At 39.5% G+C, this 21,735-nt stretch overlaps 1 protein-coding gene across 1 annotated transcript in view; it reads left to right on the forward strand.

Annotated features, from left to right (window-relative positions):
• Positions 1–968: 968 nt before the first annotated feature.
• Positions 969–21,735, forward strand: part of LOC117342709 (excitatory amino acid transporter-like) — a 37,329-nt gene continuing 16,562 nt past the window's right edge. The window contains exon 1 of the mRNA XM_033904927.1: positions 969–1,159. Coding sequence (XP_033760818.1) covers positions 1,009–1,159 — 151 coding nt within the window. The 5' untranslated portion in view covers positions 969–1,008. The remainder of the gene's footprint in view (positions 1,160–21,735) is intronic.

Below are 21,735 nucleotides of genomic sequence, written 5' to 3' on the forward strand. Positions count from 1 at the left end.
TATTCCACACTCAGTCTAGGCTCAATACTGAATTACCGTAAATAACCTATCACTAAAAAAATTACCCCTTCAGTTTTACAATCACAAAATAGAGAAGTAACACATTATATATATACAAATGTCACGACTTCGTGACACAGTATAGCCACTCAAAACAACATACTATCCCCTAAATAGAACGATGTAAACGATCCAAATTCAAAATTTAAGGAATGGCTTGGTTTTCTTGTTATGAATGCTTTTCCAAGAAATGAAGCCGGCGATATACAGATTCCATAGCGAATCACGAGGAACGTATATCACTCAACACAAGACAAAACCGAAATGTACTGTGGAAGAGTGAAATTGGCAAAATCTTCCAGCAGGCGCAAGGCATACCCGCCTACATGACTCTTACTTTTGCTCGGGTTTCTTTCACCTACATGTACTAGAGTCCGTGTTCTATCAGCGTTTGTCCATTACTAGTTACCGTGTCTACCTGTCCTCTCCCATTGCTAGGTTTCACCTCAGTTGGCAGTGTTACTGACTGAGAAGGAGAGAGGGTAATACATATTATTTCCCGACAGGATATCACTGTACATATCGGTTCTTTTATATTGTACCTTGCAGTTTTCTTTTTTTGACCGGAAGTCGTGATTTTTCTGCACAAACTAAATTTACATGCAACACGTCGTGGAGCGAGTGAAGCAGATATCTGAGATAATATACAGACTGTTTATCATCAACAATTTTTTCTCGTATATTTTTATCGGAAATATCGGATCACCCAGACTTCAAACTTCAGTAACTTTCAAAATGAAGTAGAATTTAGTATTGGAATTTACATCGTCTACTGAGGTTTTGAACATACCGTCATATTAAAATCCTTGTGGAAATATATATGTGATCGAAAAGGAATATAATTGCATTGTACGTATGTAGTAACGTTGCCAACGTACAGCTATATACATACGGTAACCTCAACGCTTCGTTGGACAGTAAGATTCCTGCGCTTGATACAGTAACAGCATGCCTACCAACAGGAAAGTCTCTCCCATCGGACGATGGATGAAGGATAACTTGATACTCATTCTGACTACCGCAGGGGCAGTCTGCGGATTCGCTGTGGGATTTGGTATCCGAGAGGGGAACCCGTCTCCAGACCTGTTGACATGGATAGGTAGGTAGCAAAACTATGTACAGGTGTAAACACAGCGGAATCTGGTTTGGGAGCTTTTCTGAAGTCAATTTATACAGACATTACCATATTACATTAGAGTAATGTTTATAAATTATTGCTGTTGTTTGGCGACATCTAATGATGACGCCCAAATCTTTAGCGCTCTGTGGATGACGTGAGCTGTCCGTGTGATACGCAGTTATGCTGTCTTGTTATCTAATTAAACAAGTAAACAATGCTGCAGGAAAACGGTGTATGTTATGATCTTATACGAGATAAAAATAGGCGGTATTCCGTAGTCACTCGGATACCAGATTTCTCCTCGGGATACCAACCCCTGTATCCCTGGTATTCCGTCCGGATTACCCTGTTTATTAATTTTTTCTCTGTGTGACTGGGTTTCCTTAGGTAATACTTCAGGTAAGTTGTCCGTGTGAGTTCACTGTGGAAACGTCGTCGCAACGGACAGGTTTCAGTGAAATTAAGATTGATGCTGAAATTTCCGATGAAATGAACATTTATTTGACACAGTCGTACCATTATATATATATATATGGGGCAAAGAAGTAATTCAAACAGTGTGAACAATAAGGCTTGTTAAATTTTCGAGGCAATCCGCCCCTTTATCAAGTGTTGAACATGATGCAGTTACGCTAGTATCCGCCTTCGGCCCACGTTTGCCGAAGGGTTCATTGGTGTTTCTCCAGTTACTATAACATTATTCTTATTGTATTTTATTGTATTTCCCTACTTCTTATATATATTATGTGATTGTATTTGTAATTTTTTGTGTTTTGATAAAGGGGCGGATTGCCTCGAAAATTTAACAAGCCTTATTGTTCACACTATTTGAATTACTTCTTTGCCCCATGTGAGGATCCAGTGTTATCTGGATTATACTGTTCATATTACTTCTTTGACCTATATATATATATATATATATATCCATATATATTGCATAAAAACCAGTTCCTTTGTCTGGGCTCGCTCTACGCGGAAAATTGTCACGCTCTGATGGGTTCTCGCTTTACCTGTATAAGTGTTACCTGTGTTGCCTTGGTCGTCGTAACAGTGACAGTCTGATATAAGTGTTATAGAGCTATGGCCAAGCCTACATCCGATGTTGTTGGAGGAGCCCATGATGTGTTATACTCAGAAGATTTTAGTAACTCCTCAACTGACCGTAAACTTGATGCAATATTGGATCTTATCTCTAAAATGGATACCCGATTGAACAATAAAGTTGACAAAGTACAGGATACACTGTCCGCCTTGTCTATTAAAGTGAATAAATTGGAACAGGAGTTGGGCAATGTAAAGGTGAAAAACATTGAGTTGGAAAAAAAGATTCATGATATTGTAACGGTTTAACCTGCTTGGTTCACCGTTGTCCTACTCTCCAGGGTTCCTGCGTAAGATCGTCGTTGGTGCTACTAAGCCGCTAGTGTATAAAACAACCAAACAACTACTGCGATTTGGTGACATTTATTCCCAGACATTGGTTATTTGAGACATCAACAGAGAGAAATGCGAGCATTATGTGGGCACCCGGTGATACATATTCCGCGCCGGCGTAACATGAAGTTAATACATGGTTATTGGCACACTCGGTGGCGTGTGGATGTCCGACCGTCGGCCCGACGTTCCCTGGCCCTCCCCGGCGTCAGTCCGTACGCCCGGCGTACCTGGCGACAACCCGTGCCCGCCTACCTTACGCCCCAGCCAGCACCTCACCCGTCACAGTCCACCAGCCACCTCACTACACCGAGTGCTATTTATAGATGTCGTGTGCTCTCACCTGTTGTCCGGTCGTCGCAGCTACAGATGTCTAAGAGACTCCCGACTACCGTGCGCGGGTATATATAGCCCCGAGCCCACATAATACGTCGCAATCCTTTACATGTAACAACACAGATAGTACGCACTCAATACAAATACAGGTAAATATATACAATACACGTGCAACAAATACACGATCATTACACTACCCCCGCCTCAAAAGCGTTGGTCGTCCCGACAAATATTACAAAAATAATAGTTAACAATTACAAAAAATGTTCATACAATTCAAGTACATTTCTTACTAACTCTTTTCCGTACAGCATACAAAAATACACAAAGTTCTCACTCCCCAGAATCATTCTCAACTTACAACACATACCTACTCACTCACAAGGCATAGTCAATAACTAATATAGATACGAAAAACATTTATACTTATACATACACAAATATAATTATACACAGAACTATACAAATTAACATGAATGCATAACGCTTAGATATACAAATCAACATGAATGCATAACGCTTAGATATACCCCCCTCCCTTAATGGTGGACGTCCCGTCCAACCAAGCAGGAATGAAAACATGTCCTTTAGAACTCCCGCGTCCCGCGATTGGCTCGTCCCGCGTGCTGGTACAGTACATCCCGCGATTTCACTGTGTATGTCCTGGCGTTACTCACACTCCTCCCACTCAATAACGTGGCACGACCGCGTCATCGTTGTTTCCCCATCTGGTCCAGTGGTTGTCCTTATCGTGCTTTCCTACCGGCGATGCCGCTTGACTTTCATGATGTCACACTGAACAGCCACATCGGTGGCATCAACGTGTCGCTCCTTCCCTCCGCTCTCCTCATCCTTTGCCTCCTCCACCACTTTCTGAGGTTCCGCTGCCCGCTTTACTGGTGTGGAATGCCGCAACGGTGATATAACACTGGCATTCACAATAAATGCCCTCATGGAAATGTCAGGATCTGCCCCGATGGACAGTTCCACCGCCTCTTCAACATCTCCCGGCACCACAGAAACAGCAGCTGCACTGTTCGCCGTGACCGTGACTGTGGTAGCTGGTGTAGTCTTCGCTGCCTTCGCTACCTCCGCTGGCGTGACAGTCGTGGTTACACTTGTCACCGCCGACGTCGAAGAGGACGAGCGCCGTTTCTTAGGCGGGGTAAGGTCGAGGGCCTTGGACGGATGCTGCCGTTCAATATGGCGCCGCAAATCTCCTTTCCTGGACAGGGTCTGCTCACAATACTCACAGGAGACTCTTTTGCGGATATCCCCTGTGTCTCACCAGCTCCTGTCCTCCCTAACGGATGATTCTATCCCGAGTCCTCTCTTCGCTCGTTCACATTCCACGATGTGTTGCTGTAACAACGCCATGCTGTCAAGGTACCTCCCACACGCCATGCATCGGAACGAGTCCGCCGTTCGTGAGGAATATCTGGAGTAGTACATTTCTGCAAAATAGACAAAAGGATGCATTAGACCCCCATCCAAAATTGTCGTTTGACTAGTTCATTTCAAATTCCTCAAATCGGCGCGGTAACATTCGTGTACGCGTCGGTCTGTGATGATCACCGTGTGCCCACAAATTATCAATATCTATACCGCTCTCTTCGCTGTAATCTTCTTGGTGATCTTCTACGATGCTGCCTTCCTCTGCGTTGAAACCGCCGTGCCGTACCTTCCGTGGTTTGATACGGTCACTATGTACCACTTGTTTCCGTCCCCCTGCAACAGGCTGTACCTCGTACGTCACATCTGAAATAACGCGTGTGATGGTATACGGCCCGCGCTAAAACGTAGTTAGCTTTGGGCTTGTGTCGACCTTAACAGTAGGGAAGTATACCCAGACAACGTCTTTTGGTTTGAGTTTTGACTGCTTGCACGGGTATCGTGATATCGCTTCTGGCGTAGCATCGCAGATTTCATGAAAACCCTGACATACTTATACGCCTGCTCCATGGCTGTTTGCGTGTCTTCCACCCATTGACTTGTACTTCTCCGTTCCTCATCTGGCGTTCTTCCCACCATTATATCTATCGGCATTGATAGCTCTCGACCCAGCATGAGGAAGTTCGGTGTACAGTTGGTTGTTTCATGCACAGACGACCTGTACGCCATGAGAAGGTATGGTATATGGCGATCCCAGTCAGTCTGGTTACCGTTCACGAATGATCTGAGCATCTCCTTTAGTGTTCGATTGAAGCGCTCAACCATTCCATCACTTTGAGGGTGATATGCTGTAGTTCTCGTCTTCTGTATTGCGAGCATCCTACACATTTCCGTAAACAAAACACTCTCAAACTGTCGTCCTTGGTCTGAATGAAGGGATGATGGCGTTCCGAATCTTGTTACTATCTCTTCTACCAAGATGGTAGCGATCGTAGCAGTTTCCTGATTCGGCATCGCGAACGCCTCTGTCCACTTAGTGAAGTAGTCAGATACCACTAAAATGTATTGATTTCCACTTTCAGTTCTCGGTAGCGGTCCCGTTATGTCAATGGCGATTCGCTCCATTGGCATTCCGCTCTGCAGAACTTGCATCGGAGCCTCAATTGCCCTACCGGTTTTCTTCCCTCTCTGACACTTCTCGCATCCGATAATCCATTGGCGCACATCTTTCTGCAGACCAGGCCAATAGTAGTGTTGACGTACTTTCTTTAAGCATTTCCGAATGCCCAGATGTCCCCCAGTGCGGCTGTCGTGTGTTTGAGTCAATACCGTGACTCGCATTTTCCTAGGCAACAGAACTTGCCATGACTCTTTCCTTTTCGTTGAATCGTTCCATTTCCTGACAATGACTCCATCCCCAAACTGGAACCGCTCAAATTGTGCCCAGAGAGATTTTAGCTCACATCCGCTAGAATTCGCCTCTTTGCAATCAGGACGCTTGCCCTGTCGGATCCACTCGCCCAGTTGCCTTACTGTTTCATCTTGTTGCTGGGCTTCTTTAATAGGCAACTGTGAATCAACCTCCGTGTTTGCGACACGAACATGACTCCATCTAGTTTTGTCGGAATTCTTTTCGACACAGTGATCACACGGAACTCTACTCAATCCATCTGCGTTTCCGTGATCTTTCCCTGGCCGATGCTGAATTTCAAATTCATACGTTAACAATGTCTCAATCCATTGTGTGGTTTACACTTCCGCGTCCTTCTTCTGCATCAGCCATCGCAGTGCACTATGGTCTGTCCGGATAAGGAAGCGTTTCCCTGTAAGATAGTGCCGGAAATAATGTACAAAGTATACGACAGCTAGAAGTTCCATCTTTGTCACGCAATAACACTGTTCGGATTTCGAAAGCGTTCTATTTCCATAAAATATTGCCCGTTCTTTGCCGTCCTTTACTTGTGAAAGCACAGCGCCGATGCTCACGTCGCATGCGTCAGTATCCAAAATGAATGGTAGGTCAAAATTTGGATGTGCCAATATCGGTGCTGATGTTAGCTTTGTCTTCAGCTGATCGAATGCTGTCTGGCAATGTGGTGTCCATACATATGGCTGTTCTTTTGCAGTAAGCTTGTTAAGAGGTTGTGCTATCCGCGAGAAATTTTGTATAAATTTCCGGTAATACCCACACAAACCCAAAAATGATCTGACTTCGGCGACATTTTGAGGTATCGGCCATTCTTGTACTGCTTTTGTCTTCTCGGGATCAGTGGCAACTCCATCTTCAGTGATAATGTGTCCCAAGAATGATACTTCTTTAGCGAAGAGGGTACACTTTCCGGGTTTCAGCTTCAGACCCGCTTCCGCTAACCGCCCAAAGACACTGTCTAGGTTCTTCAGACACTCCTCGAAAGTACGGCCATGGACAATAATGTCATCGAGGTAGATTTAGCATACTTCCCATTGGAGTCCCGATAGCACGGTCTCCATAAGACGCTCAAATGTCGCCGGCGCGTTGCACAGACCAAAGGGTAAAACATTGAACTGGAACAGACCTTTTCGAGTAACAAACGCCGTCTTGGATTTATCAGCCGGACCCATTGCAATCTGCCAGTATCCAGAGGAAAGGTCTAATGTTGAAAACCATTTTGCCCCGCCAAGTTTGTCCAAAGATTCGTCGATACGTGGCAATGGATACGCATCCTTGATGGTGGCGTTATTCAATTGCCGGTAGTCAATGCAGAAGCGTAGACTACCATCCTTCTTGCGTACTAGGACGATTCCCGATGCCCATGGACTGGATGATGGTTCAATTATCCCCCTTTTCAGCATTTCTTCCACGTGCTTGTCAGCTTCCTGAAGCGAATGATGAGGCAATCGCCGCGGCGGCTGTTTAATCGGCTTCTTGTCTCCCGTGTCGATCGTGTGTTTCACAACTCCAGTCTGACCTAAGTCCTGATCGTTCATGGAGAACAAATCGCCAAATTTGCCCAATAAATGTGTACTGCCTTACTCTTTTCTTTGCTCAGCCTGCTGGTGGTATCTTGATAAAGTTTCTCCAGGTGTTCTGGGACCTCGCATGATTCACTTGTCGTAATAGCATGTCTTACCACATCAGTAACAAGCTCAAATTGACCGATCGTCGTACCTTTGTACAAAACCTGTGCCTCGTCCGCTGGATTCAGTAATCTGACTGGTACCGCATCTGCTGCCAGTGCAAGTGTTCGCCCTACAATAGCATTCCCAGTTTTCCCCTTCCCTGAGCGAGGTTCTACCAATCCAAATCCGTGACCAGCTTCTTCTGCAGGAATGACTACCTCACTGCGTGGAGGAATTGTGATTGTCTCCCTAACATGAACTCGAGAACATCCAAACCGCCCTGTCAACCGACAGGGTATTACCTCGTCCCCCATGGTAAGTTCTTTCTTATTCAAGTCTATGTGACAGTTTTGTTGATACAAAAAGTCAAGCCCAAAAATGCCACCAGTCGTAATATCAGCGACCATAGCCCTGAACTATAAAGTTCTCCTGCCCACGGACAACGTAAACTCAGCCTTGCCAAGTGAGCGAATGGCCTCGCCATTAGCAGCTATGACGTCCTTCTTGATAAGCTCTAGTTTCGGTCGATTCGCCGGCGAAATGCTATGAAATAAACCGATCGACAATAACGTTACTGTTGCACCAGTGTCAACAAGCAACTCCGCATCAGCCCCGTTTATTGTTGCCGAGATATAAACGCCAACCTCTACTTGTTCATATCCTGTCCCCATATTCGAATGTGTCGGGCTGTTTTCTGGACAGTTGCGTCGGAAATGTCCTTCCTCGCCACATTTAAAGCATTTATTGTCCCTTGGTCGGCTCCTTCTAGTTCTTGATTCCTTGAGTTTGTCTATCTCCGATTTCATGTCGAACATCATTGTATGCAAGTCTTTGAGTGCGTTGACGGTATCGTCCCGAATTGGCAATTCACTTACTGCTTCCGCAGTTCTGGCGTAACCTCTGAAATCGGACCTGCACCTTTCCGCTTTCTCGAACGCCTCCAATTCTACAGCTGTTCTCACCGCGTCATTAAGAGTACTAGGTTGAATTTGTTGCACGCGTAGGCGTATATCCGAACTAGTCAGCGCATCTATGAAAGAATCTTTCGCAAGAACCTCCCATAACTCTGGCGCGGCGCCTGGATACGCTAGTTGTGTTAATCTTAAAATTCCCTGCCCTAGTTCTGGCAAACTTTCACCGGGCTTTAAACAGCGACTCTTTAACTGTGAGCAATACAATTCCGTCTGGTTAGCTGGGGAAAATCGTTGCTGCAGCGCGGCTGTCAATATACCGAAATCAGTCTTCTCATAAGCCGGAAGATTACCTAATACGCCTTGCGCCTACCCCCTTAAATTTTCTGCGAGATGCATACCCTTCTCACTGTAGGACCAATTATTTAAAGAAGCGCACATTTCAAAATGTGTCCTGTAATCAATCCAGGATGTTAATCCGTCATATGTTGCTGGCTTAACTTTCGTGCTTGATTGGGGTTGCTTCAACGGCAAGATTTGTCTTGTATCCACATCAGGGACGTCTGGTCTTCCAGCATTCTCATGCTGACGTTCCTTATTACGCCACTGTCGATTTATTCCCAACGCCATTGTAGTATCAGTTTCATCACCGGGCGTACTAGTCAACAATTTTTCTTCAATGAAATTGTCTCCTTGTTGCCCTGTTCGGCCTCTCTGCTGCTCAGTCCTCAACCGCGAATCCATGAGTGATATATTTCGGCGTTGTCTAACGCCCGCTGGCGCCATCTCACGTCTCGGCGCTAAACCTTCCAATACACCCCCTGTGTACATGGCTTCCGGTGTCGGGTATTCCAATTTTCTCTAGTTTACATTTACGATACCCTGGCTGTGTCTTTGGCCTTGCTCCACCATAAGGATCAAACTCCTTTTGTTGTTGACTCATAGGTGTCGGTTGTGCCGGAGACACCCTATGCGCGGGCGATCCCTGCAATGCTATAGACGCCTGGCGTGATGGACACGGTAGTTGTGCCGGCGATAGTTGTAACGCCGGTGACGCCTCTTGCTCCCGCGCCGGATTGCTTATGTCCGTCATATTCATATGGTCAATCTCCGCCTGCAGCTTTTATATTGTTATATACAATTCTTCCAGTTTTGACGCCATGTTTACGCAGTATACCGCTGCCACCAATTTTGTAACGGTTTAACCTGCTTGGTTCACCGTTGTCCTACTCTCCATGGTTCCTGCGTAAGATCGTCGTTGGTGCTACTAAGCCGCTAGTGTATAAAACAACCAAACAACTACTGCGATTTGGTGACATTTATTCCCAGACATTGGTTATATGAGACATCAACAGAGAGAAATGCGAGCATTATGTGGGCACCCGGTGATACATATTCCGCGCCGGCGTAACATGAAGTTAATACATGGTAATTGGCACACTCGGTGGCGTGTGGATGTCCGACCGTCGGCCCGACGTTCCTTGGCGCTCCCCGGCGTCAGTCCGTACGCCCGGCGTACCTGGCGACAACCCGTGCCCGCCTACCTTACGCCCCAGCCAGCACCTCACCCGTCACAGTCCACCGGCCACCTCACTACACCGAGTGCTATTTATAGATGTCGTGTGCTCTCACCTGTTGTCCGGTCGTCGCAGCTACAGGTGTCTAAGAGACTCCCGACTAACGTGCGCGGGTATATACAGCCCCGAGCCCACATAATAAGTCGCAATCCTTTACATGTTACAACACAGACAGTACGCACTCAATACAAATACAGGTTAATATATACAATACACGTGCAACAAATACACGATCATTACAATATTGGTTCCCAATCTCGTGACATAGAGGAAAGCACCAAATACCTTAGTGACAAGTATGACACTGTGAGTTGTGAAATTAAAATTATCAAAACCTCTGTGAGTTATTTTAAGAAGAACACCGAAACCGATCTATCTATATTAAGAAATAGTGTTGAAAGTATGAGAAAAGAAAATGACGCCATGAACGAAGAGATTCTAGATATTCGTTGTCGTTCGATGAAGAACAATCTCATATTTGATGGATTGCATGGTGATCAGAAAGATGAGAATACGGAAGCATTATTACGTAATTTTGTACGTGCTGAACTGGGTGTCGACTTCCACGTCGAATTCGGGAACGTACATCGGTTTGGTCGATCCAGGAATGGTAAACCACGACCAATAGTTGCACGTTTTCTTTATCACAAAGAGTTGGAGTACGTTCTTGGCCAGGCTTACAATTTACGAGGTTCTTCTTTTAGCATAAATGAACAGTTCCCTGCTGAAATTGAAAACGTGCGTCGCAACCTGTATCCCGTGAGGAAACAAGCCAAGGCTAATGGACAGAACACTCGTTTAGTTCGCGACAAACTTTATATTGACGGTAAACTTTATACAACTGGACAAACTGGTGATACCGCGGAAAAAGGCAATCGCGAACGAAATGCTGGTAGGAATGCCGGAACCGCGCCTGATCATCATGGTCGTTCATACCGCGACGCGCTGGAGGCCACTCCGACAACTAGTCGCCCCGACAATAAGAGGGGGCGTAAATCTTCCACTCCCAGATAGGGAGGTCGGGAGGAGTCACAGAGACAGTCTGTTCCCAATAGTGACTTGAAAATATTATCATGGAACATAAATGGTGGTTTAGACAAGAAGCTAAATGAACCAAATTTTAAAAGTGACATTTTGTCGTATGATATTGTATTTTTATCCGAATATTGGATCTCCAATGATTATTCTGTAACCATTGACGGTTTTAGTTGGGTTTTCATACTTAGAAAATTAACTCGTTGTACCCAAGGTGGCGGTAATGTACTATTGATAAGTGATCGGATATCTAAATATGTATCGGTTGGAAATCCTTTGTTTGACACGTTAATACCGGTCACTATCGATAGCCGATTAATAGCTCAAGATAAAGACATTACTATTATTTTTACATATATCCCTCCATGCTCGTCACAATAGTATGTACAGTATAACTGTGATATTTTCCAGGAGTTAGAATCATTAGTACTAGAATTTTCAGATACCAAAAGTGTTATGTTGATTGGTGATTTTAATAGCCGTACACGTACGACTGATGATTTTATCTTATACGACACCATTCAAGAAAATGTGAGAAATCATATTGAGTCTATTGTTCAATACTATGGTGATGATGCTGATGAAAATCTGTCTGTTAGGGTCAATCCAGATCCTGGTATAAACGTTTTTGGTAATAGGTTGATAAATTTGTGTAAATCTACTGGCATTCGTATCAGAAATGGCAGAGATACTGTTGGGTCTGCTTCTAGTGACTTTACTTTTTGTGGTACAAATGGAATGAGTGTAATAGATTATATGTTAATGCCTTTCACTCTATTTGATTTGGTCAAAAAGGTTAATGTTGGTAGTTTTTTTGACCACGCCCCGTTACATGTAGAACTTTTTGTTAAACATTTACGCAAAGAGGCAACTTCTTACGATGATAAATGTAATGGGAAAATTAATATTAAGTATGTATGGAATGATGATTTTAAGCATCAATTTATTGAATCTTTGAATATCAACTCTGATAAATTAAAGGATAATGTGAAAATCGCAGGAGAAGTAAATCAGGAATCAATTGATACCTGTACAGAAAATTTTACCAAAGAATTACAGAATCTGATGGATCCATTTTTCCGAAAGGTTGTTGTAGATGATATATCCGAAAAAACTCCAATTGATGTACATATTTTAAAAGATAAGACCATGGATGATAAACCATGGTTTAACGATGAAGTTCGAAAATTCCGTAAACTATACTTGAAAGCATCAAATGATTTTAATAATACCAAAAATGAAAGAACCCATACAGAACTAACCCTTAGAAAAAGATAATATAAATTATTGGAATCTAGTTTAAAAAGACAATATTTAAATTACGAGGGCGACAGGCTGGAGTTTTTACGGAAATACAATCCAAAATGTTTTAATAACAAGAGGCCCATGGGCCTTAACGGTCACCTGAGATTTGAAGTATTTCAGTTAATCTAATTGACCCTTTTGAGCCCGCCCATCAGCCCCTAGGGGTCAGTCAGGGCCAACAGGTGTATACCATTAAGCTGTCATCCAATGTTGATAATGTTAACAAAGTTAGAATGAATTCCAATAGAAATCAAACAAATAATAGTCAAAAATGTGATTTCCCTATATAAACTATAGTAAAATTTATCCCCTCCCCAGCGGCAAACTTGTGACCCCAGGGTCATGAAATTCATAACATTAGTAAAGCACCATAAGACCCTTCCACCTATGAAGAGTATTTGATTCTATCTTAATTGGGTCTTGAAAAGAAGATTTTCAAATTTCAGTCAATTTGACCCGTTTTAGCCCCGCCCATCAGTCCTTGGGGGTCAGTCAGGACCAACATGTGCATACCATCAAACTGCCATCCACAAACCCAAGCTGAAAATGCTAACCAAATTAGAATGAATTCCAATAGAAATCAAACAAATAATAGTCAAAAATGAGATTTCCCTGTATAAACTATAGTAAAATTTACCCCCTCCCCAGGGCAAACATGAGACCCCAGGGTCAGGAAATTCACAATTTTGGCAAAGCACCTTAAGACTCTTCCATCTATGAAGAGTGTTTGATTCCACCATATCTGAGAGTAGAGAAGAAGATTTTTGAAGTTTTAGTCAATTTGACCCTTTTTAGCCCCACCCATCAGCCCCTGGGGGTCAGTCAGTGCCAACATGTGTATACCATCAAACTGCAATCACAAGCTGATAATGTTAATCAAGTTAGAATGAATTCCAATAGAAATCCAACAAACAATAGTCAAAAATGTGATTTCCCTATATAAACTTTAGTAAAGTTTACCCCCTCCCCAGGGGCAAACATGAGACCCCTAAGGTCATGAAATTCACAATTTTGGTAAAGCACCTTAAGACCCTTCAGTTTATGAAGAGTGTTTGATTGCACCATATCTGAGAGTAGAGAAGAAGATTTTTGAAGCTTAGTCAATTTGACCCTTTTTAGCCCCGCCCATCAGCCCCTGGGGGTCAGTCAGGGCCAACATGTGTATACCATCAATCTGTTTTCCCATGATGATAATGTTAACCAAGTTTGAATGAATTCCAATAGAAATCCAACAAATTATAGTCAAAAATGTGATTTCCCTATATAAACTATAGTAAAGTTTACCCCCTCCCCAGGGGCAAATGTGAAACCCCTGGGTCATGAAATTCACAATTTTGGTAAAGTACCTTAAGACCCTTCCATCTATGAAGAGTGTTTGATTCCACCATATCTGAGAGTAGAGAAGAAGATTTTTGAAGTTTTAGTCAATTTGACCCTTTTTAGCCCCGCCCCTCAGGCCCCTTGGGGGTGGGGACCATATAATTCACAATTTTGGTTGACCTTTAGCCATAAAAGCTTCCTGCCAAATGTCATCGAATTTGGTTTAGGGGTTTTGGAGAAGAAGTCGAAAATGTAAATTGTTTCAGACGCACGACGGACGACGGACGACGGACGACGCACGACGGACGACGCACGACGACGGACAAAAGGCAATTAGAATAGGTCACTTGAGACTTTGTCTCAGGTGACCTAAAAACATTGCTAAAAACAAGCCCAATAAACCAAAAATGTCCATGGGGGAAATTTCTGATCACTTTAAGCAAGTAGCAAATTCTGGTAATAGTAATGTTGAGGATGCGATAGATGACGTCATATTCGACGAACCAGATCATCCAATTTCACTCCAGGAAATAACAACATCAATCATTAATCTTAAAAAAAGGAAAATCCCACGGTCCAGACGGATTGTTAAATGAATGTTTTATTGAGGGAAAGTTGTTTTTACTTCCGGTTTTAAATTTACTATTTAATAATATATTAGATTCAGGATGTATCCCAAGTGAATGGTCCTCTGCAATTATTGTACCTGTACATAAAAAAGGTGTCTGTACTGACCCAAATAACTTTAGAGGCATAAGTTTGATAAGTTGTCTATGTAAACTTTTTACCTCTATACTTAATAAAACAAAACAAAATATTTTAACAGACGTCCTGGAGTTAGTACTGTGGACGCTATTTTTGCTTTGCAATCAATTATTTCAAAAACTTTGTCAGAAAAAAAGAGATTATATTGTTGTTCTGTTGATTTTCGTAAGGCATTTGATTACGTTGATAGGGTAAGTCTGTGGTATAAATTATCAAAGTTGGGCATCAGAGGTAAATTCCTAAAGACAGTTAAGTCCCTTTATTCTTTAGTAAAGTCGTGTGTATTAATTAACGGCAGATGCTCAAATTATTTCACAAACAATGTCGGATTGATGCAAGGCGAAATATTGTCCCCATTACTTTTTTCTTTATTTGTTAATGATTTTGAAAATAGTTTTATTGAAAACGGTGCCACCAATTACGACTTTGGAGAACTGAGTTTATTTCTACTATTGTATGCAGATGATTTAGTATTAATCTCTGAAACAATCGATGGTCTTCAAAATCTTTTAGATAACCTATATGAATACTCCAATAAATGGAAACTAGAAGTGAATACGAATAAAACCAAGATAGTTGTTTTCAGAAATGGTGGCCGTAAAAAAGACAATGAATTCTGGAAATATAATGACTGTAACATTGATATAGTAGACAATTTTTGTTATCTCGGTGCCCTGTTCAGATTTAATAATAAGTTTACCCATATGGTTAAGCATGTGGCTGATCAGGGTCGAAAAGCACTTTTTGCTTTACGGTCCAAATGCAACCGCTTTCAATTAAATATTAAGACATTGTTAAATCTTTTTGATACATTTGTTGGAAGTGTTTTAAATTATTCTTGTGAAATATGGGGGAGGTATAATTGTACAGTAATAGAAAAGATTCATTTGGAATTTTGTAAAAATATACTTGGTGTTAAGAAATCTACCTGTAATGCTATGGTTTATGTTGAATTAGGTCGATTGCCACTGGCAAACGAGCACATATTTAGGATGATAAAATATTGGTTTAAGTTATTAAGTCATGATAATTGTATCTTGAATGAAGTTTACAGTTTTTTGTTACTAGAAACTGAAAAAGTTTATCCGAAATCTAATTGGTTAGTATTTGTAAAACAGAAACTTTTTGAACTTGGATTGGGTTTTATATGGGTGAGGCATACTCCTTCCGACATCAGATTATTACCTTTGATTAAACAGCGTCTAGAGGATCAGGCTAAGCAGACCATATTTAATTCTTTAAGTATTTCTAGTAAGTGTGACTTATATAAGTATCTAGTAGACAATGTCACTTTAAAATATTATTTAACCAAGTCATTACATAAACAACATAGAATTGCAATAACTAAGTTACGTTTGTCTGCACATAATCTTGCTATAGAAGTTGGTAGAAGTAGAAATATTGATAGGAAAAATAGACTTTGTATAAACTGTACTCAAAACGAGGTTGAGGATGAATTTCACTTTGTACTTATATGTCCTAAATATTCAGAGATAAGGAAGAAATTATCAAAAAATATTACTGGTTTAAACCATCGGTCATTAAAGTTTTAATTTACTGAATTCAAATAAAATAAAGGAACTACACAGATTAGGTATATTCATTATACACGCAAACAAACAGAGAATGATGTAATATGTGTTTAATTATGTTGCAAATGTATCGATAAATAGATATATAGATTAATCTTAAATATTATAATGTACCTTATGTAATATGTATATCATAATGTTAATGTTCATCTTCATATGTTATCCTTTGTATTCTGTACAACATGTAATATTATGTAATATGTTTTGTACACCACTGATTGGCTGTCAAGCCAAAAGTAATAAATGAATTGAAACTACATCGTCCGAGGTGAATACCTGTCTACTCCAGGTATTTTTTCACACCTCACTTCCACTCAGTCAGTTCATAACAATAGTCTAAACAAAGCATCCGCGGTAATAAAGTGTTGTCTTAAATACATTGTAAGACAATTAGTATTAAATTAAAATGAAAGTTTTTTTTCATCGTATTGACTGTTACATTACAGTATCGTTCTGTAGGATGTAGCATAACGATAGCTCAAAGTTTTTTTTTTGAAAGTTAAAGTAGAATTCTAGAGCAGATCGATCATTACGATGACAAAGTAAAATATGTTTTAAACTTGCTGATACACTGAAATCAAAAACGATGAACAAGCTATTCTAATTATCAATATATCAATTTGTATAAATATCTTCCCGTATTTCCACATCAATTTATGGCTAGTGATTACATTATTATAGGGCAGACCTCACTTTCTGTTATGACACACTAAACAAGATGTAAACGAGCTTGATGACTATTATAATATATCGATTATTATGATCTTTTTCTGTGGCAAATAGCATATCATAATAAGCGGCTTCCACTGTATGTTTTAATTCTTATTGTAAGCAATAAAATAGTATAATATATGCACAGCCCTTTTATTGTTTTAATTCGACAGAAAACAAGTACTGATCAACGAACAGAGATGGGATACCAGGTATTCAGGCGGGATACCGGGTCACTGTATAATGTTGTTACACTTGGCAGCAATGACAATGATTGTTAAATTAAATATAACAATCATTGTCATTGCTGCCAGATGTAATAACACCAAACAACAGACCTGTTAGTAAGGGACAACAATATTGTAGAACCATAACACCAGACACAGTCCGTCATCATTTACATCTATATTTTAATAGGAGGTGTCTTATCTTCATCACTTACATCTATATTCTAATATGAGGTGTCTTATCTTCATCACTTACATCTATATTTTATAGGAGGTGTCTTATCTTCATCACTTACATCTATATTCTAATAGTAGGTGTCTTATCTTCATCACTTACATCTATATTCTAATAGGTGTCTTATCTTCATCACTTACATCTATATTCTAATAGGAGGTGTCTTATCTTCATCACTTACATCTATATTCTAATAGGTGGTGTCTTATCTTCATCACTTACATCTATATTCTAATAGGTGTCTTATCTTCATCACTTACATCTATATTTTAATAGGAGGTGTCTTATCTTCATCACTTACATCTATATTCTAATAGGTGGTGTCTTATCGTCATCACTTACATCTATATTCTAATAGGTGGTGTCTTATCTTCATCACTTACATCTATATTTTAATAGGAGGTGTCTTATCTTCATCACTTACATCTATATTTTAATGTGAAGTGTCTTATCTTCATCACTTACATCTATTTTTAATAGGTGGTGTCTTATCTTCATCACTTACATCTATATTTTAATAGGAGGTGTCTTATCTTCATCACTTACATCTATATTTTAATAGGTGTCTTATCTTCATCACTTACATCTATATTCTAATAGTAGGTGTCTTATCTTCATCACTTACATCTATTTTTAATAGGTGGTGTCTTATCTTCATCACTTACATCTATATTTTAATAGGAGGTGTCTTATCTTCATCACTTACATCTATATTTTAATAGGAGGTGTTTTATCTTTGCTTTGTGTTCTTATCGTACCAGGGCAATGAATGTATAATTTGATTTCTGTACCATGACCAATAAATCATCCTTTCTACACTGTGGTATACGTGAAGGGGTATGTAGAATCATAGCAATTTAACTGACGTTATGGTTGACTGGATTGTTACATGTAGGGTTTTTGATCTTATCGTTGGTATTTATTATGCTAAAACGCTTGACAATAACACGGGTACCATTTTAAATGGACTGATCAACGCAATTTCTATGATAACATGGTTAGATTAGCTAGGAGGTCTTTTAAAATGAGTATTTAATTAAAAACGGTACCTATATGGCAAATGCGCAACAAGCCATTCATTGTATTTGCGTCTGGACTGAGAAAATAGTGTTTTGTTAATACTAAAAGATATATAATAGTGTTGCTTAGAAATCAGGAATTGAATATTATGAAAATTATACAGTTATGGGTCATTTGTACATTCCCATCTGGACTCTTATGCCTTTAAAAAACACTGATGAGTCCTTGAAAGAAGAAACAGCTGTATTGTACAAGTCTTAAGAGGACGAAACAGCTGTATGGTACAAGTCTTAACAGGACGAAACAGCTGTATGGTACAAGACTTAACAGGACGAAACAACTGTATGGTACAAGTCTTAACAGGACGAAACAGCTGTATGGTACAAGTCTTAACAGGACGAAACAACTGTATGGTACAAGTCTTAACAGGACGAAACAGCTGTATGGTAGAAGTCTTAACGGCAAAAGTTTGCAGATGAAAAGGCAAATGATTATTCAGTTAAAGCATCTGATTTATAAAATTGAAATTTTAAATCAATGTCTCATAACACAAATGTCATAAAATACTTTGTGACAATTACCTCCGGCTTCGAATAAGTCTCCTCTTTTTGGCGCGGGATTTACACTTTCTTCCTCTATTCTGTTTCTCTATTTGATTCTTTGTCTTAGGAAGTTGGGGAAAAGTGACGTCTCTCCTTGAACATGAATTCCGGCGTCCCTGCCGTTCTGAATTCGAGATTCATTCCTTGAATCGAAAAACCTTATGCTCCTTGGCACCGATGAATGCGTATCTCCGCTCAAAACGATTGTGTCTAGAGAAACAAATGTAACACGGCCACTCTCCGGTAACTATCGATCTTTTAAATAATAGTTCAACCACAGGTTCGAATTGAGTACTTTAATATCTTGGTCTCCAATTTAAAAAAATACAGTTCTTAAAAACCCGCACTCACTAAATGACCCTTAATGTATAGTGTTTCCGAGTAGTGGACGCGAACAAGATGCTGTCAGATCGTTGGTCCAGGAATCTACTGACGACATCCGGCGGGCTCCAGTATTTAAGAGCTCTTCTTGCCCAAAACTATTACCATATTTTGGTTATACCTGGCAGCTTTCACCGGGGTAATATTTTTACAGTACATGATCTGATTTTCGATTTGTTTTTAAAGGTGCTACATGTAATATATCGTCTGTCTCTTGATGTCATCTGTAAATAAAACGGGTTATCCAATGAACAAGTACTTACATCAGGGGCAACTTATTTTGTTTTTCATTTTGGATTTTAAACTGATGACTGTTTGAAAGGTTATGGTCCTGATGGAATGCTATAAAGAAATTTTCGTTTTGTCCATTTTCTGGTAGACTTCTACGGAATCTATTTATATCCCGACGCTGTTGGACATCTGTAGATTAATTAAGTTGTAAATCTATAGTTTATCAAGGTCTGCCCTGTGATATCAATTTTTATTCGAATAACGGTTATCATTAAAAATCGATTTTCTCATGTAGTTCAATATTTCTGACATATCATTCCCACATTTCAATTCTTGGTCATTTGATGCAAATGTATGGTTCAGTACGTACATGCATGTCTGACCATGTAGTTATATTGATTCCGATTGTTAACGGTGTACACCGTATACTATAAATATGTATTTATAAATCTCGCGGAATAAAGTAGCCCGAAGACTTTAATCTACATGTTCTGTATACTGGAAACCTATCTGTATGATTGTACATGCATATATCTGGGCCCAGCTGTTCAAAAGGTGATAAGCTTTTAATCACTTGATTAGTGAAAATTTCATTTCTCATTTGATGCAAAACCTGTGAGTATATCATCTTTAAATTATGGCAGTTGGAAGAGAATTACAGAATTTTATGAAGTTTTGACAAGCTAGTTCTACCAGAAATTATTTTATCAGGATTTGAAAAATGTTGTTAAAATGCGATTAGGCTAATCATCTTTTGAACAACTGGGCCATGGTGATTTATTAAGTTAAATGCTTGTTACTTGCAATTTTTGTTGAGAAGAATATGTCGAGAATGTAACAGATTATCGATATTTTAGTATAATCTATCTTTTTAGCAACAAATATTCATTTGATTTATATTTCTGCTGACGTTGAATATATATATATATATATATGGGTCAAAGAAGTAATATAACCAGTATAATCCAGATAACACTGGATCCTCACATAAATGTATGGAGGATACGAATTACTTGTAATGATTATATGGGGCAAAGAAGGGGCGGATTGCCTCGAAAATTTAACAAGCCTCATTGTCCACACTGTTTGAATTACTTCTTTGCCCCACATATATATATATATAGTAATAATACCTGAAGAGCTTGCTCTCAAAGCATGTGAAAGCGCTTGTGATTTTCAGGTTTGTGTTTGTTATTATTATTACTATGTATATCCATCACAAGGACATTATTTACTTTTAATTATATATATATATATATATTTAAAAAGAATAAAAAACACGACACAGCAGCTAGCGCTTTCGTCACGTCTAGGTGACTCTTCAGAATGTTTTATTTTTTAAAATTGTCGACGTGACGTCATAAATGTATGACGTCACTATACATTCTAAGGGACATAACAATGAAGTGGAGATTTAAAGATTTGATGATAATAAAAAAAATGTATTTAAAAAAATATGTATATATTATATACAATCGGCGGGGTTCGAACCCACAATAGAGGTTATATCGGAATCAAAAGACGATGTACCTTACCATATGTGCTAGCGAGGTTACAACTAAATTTAGGAAATAATTCATATATATTGTAATTATAAACTGTATTACATGATTGTGCAATAACATACTAGAAAATGAAAAAAATACATAGATCAAATATGCACAGATTATGCTTAAGTAAGTATGATACATGTATGTATATATATATATATGTATGTATGTGTTGATACTTTGATATTACTCGATATGTTACATATTTGTTGTACTGTTCAAACTGGGTTTGAGAAGTTTGATTAATTCAGATTCCTTTGCTTCGCGTTTGATTACATCCGCATTACTCATTTGATAAATAGGAAAAATTTTAAACTCACCATTTGAACATTGATGTATATGTTTACTAACCGGTAGAAATCTTAAGTGGTCTGTGCGTATTTGTTGCCTATGTACTGTCATTCTAGTTCTTAACTCTGTACCAGTTTGGCCAATGTAAAAATCCGAACAGTTACTACAAATTAAAGCATAAATGACATTGCTTGATTTACAATTCATATTCTTTTTAACCTTGAAAATAAAGCCTTCTCTTAACTCAATTTCACTTCCTTGTATAATATTGCTACAAGTCCCACAACGTGGTGTATTACATTTTGACACGCAAGCATTAGATAAGTTATGATTTCCGAAACGTGATCTAGTTAAAATTCTCTTTAGATTTTTAGGTTGTCTTTTACTATTAGTTAGAACACAACGATTCAGAACATTTTTCATCTGTTCATTACTTCTTTTAATTTCGTCACATTTACTTCGGATAATGGGGAACATGTTATAATTGCGAGGATTAAAAGTTGAAATGAAAGGAGTAACATGGTTACTTTTCTCCGTTACC

Source organism: Pecten maximus, chromosome 14, assembly GCF_902652985.1.
Source record: "Pecten maximus chromosome 14, xPecMax1.1, whole genome shotgun sequence".
NCBI classification, from domain to species: domain Eukaryota; kingdom Metazoa; phylum Mollusca; class Bivalvia; order Pectinida; family Pectinidae; genus Pecten; species Pecten maximus.